This window comes from Rattus rattus, chromosome 9 (assembly GCF_011064425.1).
Source record: "Rattus rattus isolate New Zealand chromosome 9, Rrattus_CSIRO_v1, whole genome shotgun sequence".
In the NCBI taxonomy this organism is placed as follows: domain Eukaryota; kingdom Metazoa; phylum Chordata; class Mammalia; order Rodentia; family Muridae; genus Rattus; species Rattus rattus.
This window is the reverse complement of record NC_046162.1, coordinates 70,795,309-70,807,565: the sequence shown is the minus strand read 5'-3', so window position 1 is coordinate 70,807,565 and position 12,257 is coordinate 70,795,309. Positions and strand designations below refer to the sequence as shown.

Genomic DNA, 12,257 nt, shown 5'->3' with positions numbered 1-12,257 from the left:
GCCCAGACAAGACAGATGGACTTTGCATTTCTTACGATACTGAAAATAGAAATGTGTAGATACGGGGTACAGGGAGACAGCAGGAGAAGGCGGCATGAAAGATGGACTGTCCTTCGGCTGTCTTCCTTTGTGAACTTGCCCCTAAATAATTCCAGCTTTGTGCTGATGATTAATCAAGTCATTCTCCCTCTATTCCATTCTTCACAGAAACCTATTTCCACAAGTCATTTCCCCTTTATATAATTTAATAGGGACAGTTTTTTTTTTTTTAATTTGGTTTTAGCAATTTTAACTCACCCTAACTGTTAAGACTGTGTCCCCTCCCCTGTGTTTATGGCTTAACTTCCAGTCTCCTATGAGTTTCACGGTTTGATGGAAAACAAGAGTTAAAATGAAGGGTTTGCTGTGGAAAGTCTGAGAAGGGTGAGGACTGCAAAGACCAAGCCAGTCTAGTCCCAGGGAGGTGGCTTGGTGTTTCCCTTCATGGCATCATTCTTTCCTTGCCTACAAATCCAGGCTTCACAAGCACCAAAAAGAAATGGTTTCCAGTTGGCTGGGAGGAGTGTTTCCTCAAAACGATTACAATGTGAACCCAGGCCCCTGCCCCAGGCTGGAGATGCTCCCAACTCTCTCCTTCTTCACAGGAGATTCTAAGGTGCTTTTAGATAAAATCACCTAAAATGGGAAAACCGTGATAGTGACTAGCACCTAACGATGTTAGCTTTCTCTTCTTTCTATTTGAATAAACCCTTTAAAGCTGTCGCAATCCAATTACTGACATTTCATACCACCATTCTCATCCTCTCTTTCTCACCTTGAGGCTTAAAAAGCCTTTCAAATTTAGGAAGTTTAAAAATAGCAGGATCAATGTGGTTGGGCATGACAATGTGGGGTCAGCTATTAGCGATCTCAAAGTAAAACAGAACATTGAAGTGACGGGGCCAAAAGTGCCCTGAAGAGTGGCTTCGATTTCTCACCCTGGATTCAACACATCTTGCCTTCCTAATACAGCCCATAAGATGTCCTTGATTGTATTTGTGGCGGTAAGATGTATTCCTGGTACCTGCAGATTTCTCATAAGAGAGAAGGAATGTATGCTTCACTCCCACTGTGCTAATTTATTAGGGCCAGCAGTACATACAACTCTTTAGAGATGCAAACTGGATTTTTCTGCTCTCTGTTTTGCCTAGCTACCGAGTCCTCCGAAGGTTGGCATATCTTTAGATAAGAAGCTAGCTTTAAAAATAAATAAATAAATAAATAAACTCAGCCAAAAGTCGCTATCTTTCTGGTTATGAGCCTTTGTGTCATAACTTCTCTAATATTTATATAATCACACACCCAACAAATATTTACATAGTGTCTATAAAGTACCAGGCACTGCACTAACCACTGGGGACACACACGGAAAGAAGTCCCAATCCTGCACTCTGTCAGCAGAGGAAGAGCGAGGCAGAGGGGTGTAGTGACAAGCTCCCATGATGGGCATACATCTCCAGAAGGGCTGGCAGTTTGGGACAGGCCTAAGCTACACTGCGGCTAAGACTTAAAGTCACAGATGTCACCTGGTCAACTGCAGCTTATGATGGCCAGAAGGACCAGAGGACGAAGCGTCCGTAAGTGAAGGAGGGAGACGTCCATTGGAAAGTCTGACAAGGCAGGGAATAGCCGAGTACACTGAGGAGCTGCTGAGGTCTGAGCCGCACCCGGTCAGGGCAGCCCAGAGATCAATGTTGCTCTGAAACTGGTCTGACTCTGTAAAGAGACACAACCCAAGGGCTGCTGCGTCTGAAAACTTCAGTTTGGGTGAGAGTATCTGGGAGGGTGGAATTGCCATCAGAGAGCATGATGGAATCAAGAAACCATAAAACAAAAGGAAGGGAGCCTGGTTGTCAAACTCCTCTGCGAAAGTAAACATCTGTTAGGTCCCCGCTGCCTGTGAAGGGGGGAAGCACTCCACACACTACAGCTCTGGCTTCTGGTCGGGGAGGAAGCCTGTTCATCAAACAACAGAGCACTCTCACTCCCCAAGTAAAAGAGGGCCGCTCAGCCATTAATCAGAAATCTTTTGGGGGGGGCAGCAGGAATATCCGGCACCAGCTCCAGCCTGGCACCCCTACTTATAATAAACAATATACATCTTTACTGGAGGGGGGAGGTAGCTGAGAAGAGCCTGGGCTGCACTTGCCCTCCCCCTAAGCCCCCACTCCCCAGCCCTGCAACTTTCAAGTGCAAGCTGTGTAGCCTCTGACATTGACTCTGTGCGTTGTTACAAACTCTTCTGAGTTCCAAGTTAACACCAAGAGTTCACCTACAGGGGACTAAGGAGATGCCTTGGTAGGCAAAATATTTGCCACACAACCATGAAGACCTGAGTTCAAATCCCCTGAGCCCATGTTAGAAAGCCTGAAGCAGTACGGTACATATATGTAATCCTAATACTTCCACAGGGAGATAGGAGGTAGAGACAGGGGAATCTCTAGTAGTTTGTAAGCCAACTGTCCTGACACAGCACAGTGGAAAAAACCAGACTCTGTCTCAACAAGGTGAGAGACAGGAGCACCTTCTGAATTCATTCTCCTATCTCTACATGCATGCTACCGTATGGGCACAGCTCCGTTCACAATCAAATGTGCACACATAGATACACATGCACCCAGAGTTACACTTCTCACCAGGGATTCAGGAACCTATCAGAAAGGAGATGTCAAAGGGCAGGTCTCTGCTTGATAGGCAAACGATTACAGAAACCTCTGACACAAGTGTGAAGCCCATGGGCCGCTGGAGCTCACTCTAAGTTTTAGGTGGTTGAGTTTTTGTGCTACCTATAAGATGTGCTTCCCTCAAACCTTGTGCTGGGATTACCACTTAGTGGTCCTAGGTTTAATTCCAAGCACCACAAAACAAACAAACAAACAAACAAACAAACAGAGGCAGAGATTCCAGAGCATGAGAACAAATATTCCATTCAAGTTGGCCAAGCTCTCGATTGTGCTCAGTTTGGCCCTCAGCCCTTGTCTATCTCCTGGCACCTGGTACCCACACTACTTGGCAGATGAGGACAACTGGACGTCCCTTTCCTACAAGGCTGCCAATATGATCCCCACTGCCCCATTTCTGTTAAAGGTCAGTCTCAGTCTGGGCAAATAGCTAAGCTGGTAGAGAGCCTGCCTCGTATTTAATTCCCAGCACATAAACAAAGAACAGTGTACACACCTGTGATGCCAGCACCCGACAGACACAGAGAGGCAAGAAGATGGGAAGTTTGTAAGTCAGCTACATTACAAGTTCAAGGCCAGCCTAGTGTATATGAGACACTGTCTCAAAAAGGGTCAGCCTCCATTAAGTGTCAGTGTGTCTGTCTGTCTGTCTGTCTGTCTGTCTCTCTCTCTCTCTCTCTCTCTCTCTCTCTCTCTCTCTCTCTCCCTCTCCCTTCAGCTTGTATTGAAGATAAGTATTCTTCCCCCCACCACCACCTCACCCCACAATTTTCACTTTCTTAAGGAAATGCAAAACCCATCCTGGTCAGATAGGTTATTGGGGTTTTAAAATAAAATGTCACCAGCGCAGCAGAAGAAAAGCTGACTTTTATTACTGAAAAGTTGGAGCTTCAGAGAAGTCCCAAGTAAAGTATAGGCTATGATATGCCCGTCCCTAGCAAGAGACCTTCAAGATTCCTAACTGCTTTGCAGTGGAGAGATGCAGATTCATCCCTACAGTGCCCTGAGAACCCAGGGTTGGCCCTGCAGGGTCATGGACCCTATAGTTACAAGTCCAGCTGACTTCCAATGCTCCCTCAGGGATAAAGTTCATTTAAATGTGAGATACTAAACAAAAGAGAGAGAATGGGAAAAGGAGGGAATTTTCAGAGGCCAGCTAGATGTAACAAACGCCATGAGCTGAAGCCTGGCGCTTCAAACAAGCGGGTCACATTTTCCTCTCAGAGGTTGCTTCCACCGCTGTAATTAGAGACTGGCAGGGCTGTTGCTAACTCTGAGAAGGGGAAAAAAATGACTTGGCTCAGTCCCGTTTCCAGTAGTGAAAGTAGCAGATAGCCCCAGAGGACCAGGCTCTGTAAGAGCAGCACCAAGGACCACTGTGTCCTAAACACGTGATTTTGGAAGCAGCTGATGCAAGAGAGAATCTGCCTGGAGTCAGACCTCCTCGCCCAGCAGACTCAAACTCAGTGCCACCAATGCCTGGGCCACACAAGTCCACTTCCCTTTCTCTGAGACAAAGAAAAGAAAGAAAATGTGAGTGAGGACTGACTATCTGCTGAGGTTAGGAGGATGAAAAGAGCCCTAGAGTCACCAAGTAAAAAATACAGGAAATAGTAAGCAAAAATTCAAAAGGCAGTTATGAGCCTCGCCGCCAATCTTTAAGAGCTACAAACAGACAAGGTTGCCTTGCTCTCTGAAGACGGTAAGGAAGCTGTTTCATGGTGTCAGGGCCCACTGTGAACTTTTTTTTTCTTTCCCCTAGTATTTAAGGCTCTTGGTTCCATCTCCAAGACATCATCCAGAGAGTAGACTCTCATATGGGATCCTCCTGGTATTCAGGCCTGCTGATATCACTGTGTACCCACAATGCAATAAAACTAAGAATGGCACAACATCCACTTTGGGAGAGTGCAAATAACTCAACAAACACTTCTCTAGAAGTTTCCCTGAGTCCATTTATGTTGAATCTTGGGCCAAAGAAATAAACATAAGTGTTCCATGTGTCAACTGAACTCTTTCCTGGTGAAATAGGTTCAGCTTTTAGGGCTGAAATTAATTTATTAATTTAGTATCACAATTCTTATCATTCACCAAGCAAAATTATGACAAAGATATATTACCTGTGACATGGATATGTGACCCTTATTTACAACCTATGCAAAGAAAGAAGAGGAAGAGAGAGAGAGGAAAGACACAGAAGAGAGGAAGGGAGGGGGAGGGGGAGATGGAGGGACAGGAGAGGAGGAGTAGGGTACACCTGCTCCAATTACTGAACCTATGGAGCAAATCAACAAACTGTTTCTGTAGCTAGAAAATATTGTCATCAGGTAAGAAAAACCTAATGTACCAAGAATATAAAAAGCTTCAGGGCTAGGCATAGTGACATATGCCTTTAATCCCAGCACTCAGGAGGCAGAAGCAGAAAGATCTCTGAGAGTTCAAGGCCAACCTAGGTTTACATGGTGAGACCCTTTCTCCAAAAATTTCTTCCCAAACTCGGGCTGCTATTTGGAAGAAAGGGCTATCCAGCAGTGTGGATGAGAATGAGTTAGTCTCCTGAATAGGAATAACTTTCTAATAACCAGGACCAAAGGAGAGAAAGTCGAGACATCAAGATAAAATGTATTCCAAAGTGGTCAGGTGCTCAGAGAAACAGTGAATTTAAGGAGGCATTAAAAGCAAGGCAGGCAGGATAAGTACTGCTTGGGGAGTAAAAGCACTGCCCTAGGCAGAGCATCTTTCTTAATTAAGTTACCACAATAAGATACAATATGGCCACAAGAAGTCAAGCACAGATGACGCACACTAAACAAGATGTAGCAGCAGATAGCACTTCTAAATACAGTCATCCTTGAAAAGGTTACTGTGAATTAAAATGTGTGCTTGCACTAGGGGGATTCATTACTTAAAGCAATCAAAGGGTAAATTCCTTAAAACCAACAACTGGACATAAAGCACTCTTCTCTAATTAGTGTGGTTTGTAAAGCCATTTATCCATGTTTTATTGTAAATCTAGTAAAGAAATTCACAGAAGAAATACAAATGTCTACAGCACGTGGGGAGGGGACTTTGACCTCACTAATAGCCTGGGAGACAGAAGTTAAAAGTAAGGTCCTCTTCCCCTCTGACATTAGCAAAAGATAAAGCCAATTTCTATAGCAACCTCTCTACCCAGAGAGTGCTGGGAAGGGCAAGCAGGCTTTACATTCATGGTAAACCGCGCATTGGAGTCCTTTTGGACAGTAACTCTACAGTTCCCATTAAAAGTTAAAAAGCGGGGTTGGTGATTTAGGTCAGTGGTAGAGCGTTTGCCTAGCAAGTGGAAGGCCCTGAGTTCAGTCCCCAGCTCCGAAAAAAAAGAAAAGAAAAAAAAAAAAGTTAAAAAGCACATCTCCACACATCTGGGTATCCATTCTAGAAACACCTACACTGGTTCCCAGGGATGCTCTCTATAATGTGTCTGGGTGAACTTAGTAGTAACCTACATCCCTAGTGGAGGAGACGAGAGTGAATAGCCACTGTGTAGAGTCAGCCGAGGCTGGCTCACATAGCTACTTAGCATACATGGGGGGAAGCTATGCACCCTGCACAGATAACAGGAGAGTTCAAGCTCTTACAACTAAATATGTGCAAACAGAGACTAAATGGGTGTTTTTAAAAGACATTATCCCTGGAGGCAGGTAGAAAGAGAAAGAGGTGTACTATTTCACTTTTTAAACATTTTATGAGTATATTTTTCTTAAAAGAAATCATATAAAAGGGAGTTGTGAAGGCATGAGGCTGTTCATCTGAGATTCCACTGGAAGCTCAGCACATACTATGTAGGGAATCTCACAGAACTGGTGACCTTGAACCATGGATACCCTGTGATTTTACCCACAGTACCTGCTCTGACCAATGAGCTAGCAGAGACCCAGTGACTCTAAAGATACAATTTTAAAACAACATAACTATTTTCCCCTGGACAAGTTGAGGAAATTTGGTAACTATTTTTCTTGTAAGTTTCCATAGGCTCTGACTCAAACTGAAGCCAAAATCAAAATAGTAACAGACTTAGATCTCATTTGCATGTTTGAACTACCTAAAATCACATTCAAACCTAGACCCAAGCCTAATCTACAAAATTTAGGCCCAGAACTTGGAGAACCAAGGTCTTTCTTTCATCTAATTTAAAGGCTGACACAACACGCTTTCCTCTTTGTTTAAAATCAATATCCATTCATTTCCAAATGGAGCTCTCAAAACGACTCATTCAATCAGAGGTTTAAGCACATCATGGAATTAAGAAAGGTACAGTATTAATGATCATTATGCTATAAAATGTCCCCTCTCTAATACAGTGTATTAGAAACAAGGTCACCAAATTGAAAGTTTACAAAAAGATAATCAACTTAATAATACACCATCACCTGTAAAAATAGAAAATAGAAAAGCACATGCACACAGTGTCTTTCTCTAATGCACTTAATAAGAGACAGTCTTAGGACGATATTTTCCAGGCTAGAATGTACTTTCCACTTGCCCTAATAATAAACCTATGCCCAGATGGGAAATATAGCTCGAACTAAATAAACATGTTATAGACTATGAGCAGACAAGCCAGCAGGCGAGCTAGGGAACTTGAAACACCTTCGATAGCTATAAAGGGCTTATTTATCCAACCCAACAGATAAGACAGAGAATATAAAAAGTTAGATATTTGATGGCCGCACAGTAGTGGCAGTGCACAACGCAATTGTAGGTGAGGGAGGAAAACCATTGGAGCCTGCACACAGGAGAGCATGCATGAAATGTGTACTCAGGCTGGAGGGAAGGCACACTGCACACTGACACTAGAGCTGTCAGTCACCCTCACATCACTGACGTAATGTCAAAGTGTGCATACTTTGTTCATGGTGACAATGGGTGACCTACACAACTTTCCTGGAATTACATATAGCCTAAAACAAGTTGCCTCGAGTATCCGATGTAGTGTGTGTGTAGGGGGCGGGGGGGAGTTGGGGAAAGAAGTACCACATGAATACAAAGTGATTCCTTTTTATTTTCCTAAACACCCACACAAAGACAGCAGTTTCTGACAGCAATGTTCTCGGCAAAAATAAAAAAAGAAGGCTTTTGCTTTTTTTTTTTCAATGGAAAAAAAAAAAAGGCAGTCCTGTGTCCAGATTACTAGGTGATATTATGTTTTCTTTTCTTCAAAGGAACAAACTAACATCACTTGTGCTTTGAAAATATTATCTAAGTACCATGTCTTTCGGATCAAAAAGAAATGTTGACCAGAAGTACAGTTCCTGTGTGCGGTGCTCACGCCTGGATGTTTGGAAATGAAGCCCATCGAGGCAGCTTACCTTGGCACTGGAAGCCTTGTTTTCCAAACCCCCTGGAAAACAGAAAATAAGAACAAATATCTTAGCCTCCTTTCCACCGAGAACAAGTATTCTACAGCGTCTAAAAGTCGATGCTTGAAACCCGAGAGTTCCATTAAAAAAACAGCCCTAAGTATCTAACGAGATAACCATGTAAATCTGTCTGTAAAGGATTGCTGAACTGTTATCAAGCTTCTGTCTAGCTAGTCTTTTCTGCTCTAGGATTGGTATTTTAAATTTCAAAACAAGAACATGACTTCAAACTCAAAATTGTTGGCTACAGAACTCGGATGACACAAGGGAGCTTAAATTTTATGCTTTAAAATTGGGGATTGGAGGGGGGGGGACTTCCTTTTTTTTTTTTTTTTTTTTTTTCAGAGCTAGGGACGGAACCCAGGTCTTGTGCTTGCTAGGCAAGCGCCCTACCACTGAGCTAAATCCCCAACCCCAGGGGGAATTCCTTTTTAGTCCTGAAAACAAAGTAATTTTTTTCTTCCTAAAGACAATCAAAAAGTAGCTTGTTAGAACTTTGTTTCAAATAGTATGTGTCTAAGAACTGTCATAGAGTACCACTGTCTACATCTTATCTTGGCTGAAGGAATCCGATTAGAGGAAACATCTCTGCTATAGCGTGTACTTGAGATTATCTGTGGTCTAATTTTCATGGAGAACCAAAGTCTATACTGAGGCCATTCTGTTCTTGTAAATCATTTTAGAGAACTGACTCTGTAAGCACAGAGCCCTGACGTGGATATTTGACTACAAACACTGTTCCAACAGAACGAACTGCATCAAAATGTTCTCCGAGGTGGCTCACAATCTCTTGCTTTGCATAGCATTTTAACCTTACAAAGCACTCTGCATTCCTTTATAATTATCTTAATGTCATCGCCCTACCAAAAAAAAAAATCTAAGTTCAAATATTTTCCTTTAAAATACAATAAATACTGAAATTAAATTGTAAACCAAAGACTTATAGGAATCATAATGAAGGAAAACAGAGAAATTAAATCCACTGCAAGATGATCTTGGTGGGGGATTCCCAAGCCATCTAACTGGATGCTTTCAGATTAAGTGAAGCACTTGTGCTCCTGTGGACTACATCACAGTGAACCTGGTACCCAGAGTACCTCATCAGTTGGCGGGGGACTGATCCTCTGGACAGTGATAGTGGAGACTGATTAGTTAGCGTGGTAAAAATGTAAGTCCTTTTTCTAACGTATCTACTTCCTGTAGAAGTAATTATCACTCTAGCCCCTTTGAATAGACTCTCGTGGTTAACATGGGAGGCTGCAAATCACCCAACGCAATATCCTCCCTTTACCCGGATGCTAAAGTCATCTTAAGTAGCCTTATCTATGGTCACCCACTCCTTGAGCTGGATTGCTTCAGATGCTAACTACACTACAGAAACTATCAAGTGGTTGCCTTTTTCACCAAGGTGCACTTCTGAATGATTTCTTAAAAGGAAGGAAAAATTGGGCATCTTATTGGCACCCTGATGGTGGGGCTCCCCCTTTTAATTCTCTTCTCTGGGTGGATTCAGCGCCACTAGAGCCACTAGGATACCCAGTGTGTATAATGCTAGCCGGCTGACTGCTTGGTATCTAAGTGCACTTCACCCCTTATGGCTTCCCACCCAGGAGGGAGCTAAGGAGCCCCAGCCATAGCTCTTGCTTATAAGGAACTTTTTACTCCAAATCCACGGAGAAGAGTCAGAAAAAGCTGACACTTGATGTTCAAAGTCGTGGGAGGGGGGCTGGGAGTTCCCTTAGTTCCAGATCTCTAAGCATTGGGATGGGAGGGGCGATATTGACATTTTGAAAATCTGATGAAAGCTATAATTCTCTAAAAAAGTAAAAACGTAAATCTGCATAAATACAATCTTACCTAATTTTGCAGGCTCCAGAGAGATAGATCCCTGAGCCCCTCCTTCTATCAAGCCCCTCAGTTACCAAGGCTTGGCATTCAGTGGAAATCACCTGAGCGCTGACACCTTTAGCCATTACAGTATTTTTCTTAAATAAGCCCTCTGTCCTCATCAACTGGGTTGCAGGTCTAATCTCCTGTTGACAGGGTCTATTTTAAATGACTCCCTCTGCCCTCTGCCATTTGCCTGCTGGGTTAGCCCTCCTCCCCCACTGCAAGCTTTCAACAGTTTGCTGCCTTCCATCTCTCTCCCTCCCCACCCTCCCCCCGCTGGGCTCACCCAGAAAAGTCAAAGTCTCCGTGCCCAGTAGAAACAGCCTACAGTAGGCAGGGACCCAAGGTTCCAGCGGAGTCCCAGCCCGACGCGAGGCACAAACACTCCCCGGAACGCGCCCAGCCTGGCTCGCCAGCAAGTTGGAGCGGCTCGCAGCGGCTCCCCGCTACTCCGGGGCGTGTTTCTTGCGCGTCCCGGGGCCACTCTGCCACCAGCATTCTCTTTTCCCGGTCCCTTCGCTCCCACCGGGCTGCATTGGCCGCTCCGCTTGGCGACGGGAAAGACCCGTGAGCCTACCAGAAGCGAGGGGACCTTCTCCCTCATCCGAGTCACCCCATGCCGAACCATGAGTCCCTTCAGGGCAGGGCATGTGTGGCAGCGCCGGGCCATTTCCCAGGGAGTGTCCCGCGTGGGTGCGCGCCTGTCACTCCTGGCGAGAGTTCGGACTCCGGCCGGTCACTCTAAGTTCTCGGAGGAGTCCTGGCCATGAGAGTGAGGACGCGCCGGGGCTCAGAGACGTCCCCGAGCCCAAGTCCCCGGGACAAGGAGACCTGAGCCCCGAGCAAAGGTGGCTCCCGGGTCCCCCGGGCTGCCGCGCGCACCTACCAGATGAAGTCGGTGCAGTGGCTGCAGAAGGTGGGTTGCTTGAAGAAGCGGGCGATGAATTTGTGGTCTTTCACCTCATGCACGTTCTTCTGCCTCAGCGCCCCTTTGCGGGCGAAGCGGTTGGCCACGTCCTGAGACGCCGTGGAGTCGTTGGCCGGGTAAACGTCAGCCATGGTCCCCCCCAACCACCTCTTGCCTCCGCCGGGGAGCAGCAGCCGGGGAGGGCCGGGGTGGGCGGGGGCGGCGGCCGAGGTGGCGGTGCTGAGGTGCGGTGGTGGCGGCGGTGGCCGGGGAGAGCCGGGCGGGCGCTGCGCTGCTTGGAGCTGGGAGCTGAGCCGCTCTCTCTGGCTCTCTCTGGCTACCTCTGGCTCTCTCCGGCTCTCTCGCTCGCTGGCTGGCCCCACGCTCACTGACAGCCCGGCGCCCGGCGCTCGCGCTTCCTACTCGCGGCAGCAAGAGGCGGCCCGGAGCGGCGCCGCCCACTGCGCATGCCCGGAGAGCTAGCGTGTGTATGTGTGCACGCGCGCGCGCGGACTGGAGTAGGAGCGCGCGGGGCGGGGACGCGCGCGGGGCGAGCCTAGGGCCTCTGAGCTGCGCTGCTCTGCACGGAGCTGGACACGCGTACTGGGTGGGGGGCCCTTGTGAGCCGGGCCAACAGCGGAGGGCGGCGGTCAGGGAGAGGCCCTGGAGATGCCCAGCCCAGGAAGAAGCCGAGAGGGGCGGGTCCTTCTCCTCCACCGCCCGCTTCTTTTCCTCCCTTTTCCTCTGCTTCCTCCTCCCTCTTTTTTCTCCTCCTCTCCTTCCGCTCGTCGTGCCCGGCCTCCTCCTCTTCCCCACCTTCCTCCACCCACTCACGCTTCCCTGCTCTTGCTTTCCTCTTTCTGGGATGGAAGTTGTGCCCGGGAGGAACCGAGCACAGGGCACTCCCCTGATGCCACCCCACCCTTAGCAGGTACAGAGGTAGCTTGTTGTCTAGCTACCTGGACCCACCGGCATTTCGGGGTTTGTTGGCGTTTTATCAGCCTCTTACCCATTTAACCTTTCACCTGACGAAAATGCCATTCTAGTCGTTTATGCCACTAAAATGCCCAAACCCTAACCCTCGCTCAGTTTAGAGTCGGTAAAAGGGAGCGGTTTTGAATAACTGATCGCGGGCCCTCTTACCTACCTTCGATCTTTGACCTGCAGTTCACCTGCTTATTTTATAGATTTGTACGGCAGCCGTAATCGCCCTGGAAGATGCCAGAGAGTGCTTGCCCTGGTTCGTGATGTTATTCATTGACTATCAGAGCTGTAGTGCCGATGATGATCAGGCTCTCTTGATTTTCCATGTCCAGAACCTTAATTTAGAAATCATTTTGC

The 12,257-nt window shown here is 46.5% G+C and overlaps 1 protein-coding gene across 1 annotated transcript in view; it reads right to left on the bottom strand.

The window, feature by feature from the left end:
• Prkca (protein kinase C alpha) overlaps positions 1–11,571 on the bottom strand; it is a 399,975-nt gene extending 388,404 nt beyond the window's left edge. The window contains exons 1-2 of the mRNA XM_032914268.1: positions 10,896–11,571; positions 8,069–8,100 (exon numbers count right to left, since the gene is read on the bottom strand). Of these exons, the coding sequence (XP_032770159.1) occupies positions 8,069–8,100; positions 10,896–11,068 (205 nt within the window). The 5' untranslated portion in view covers positions 11,069–11,571. The remainder of the gene's footprint in view (positions 1–8,068; positions 8,101–10,895) is intronic.
• Positions 11,572–12,257: the final 686 nt, after the last annotated feature.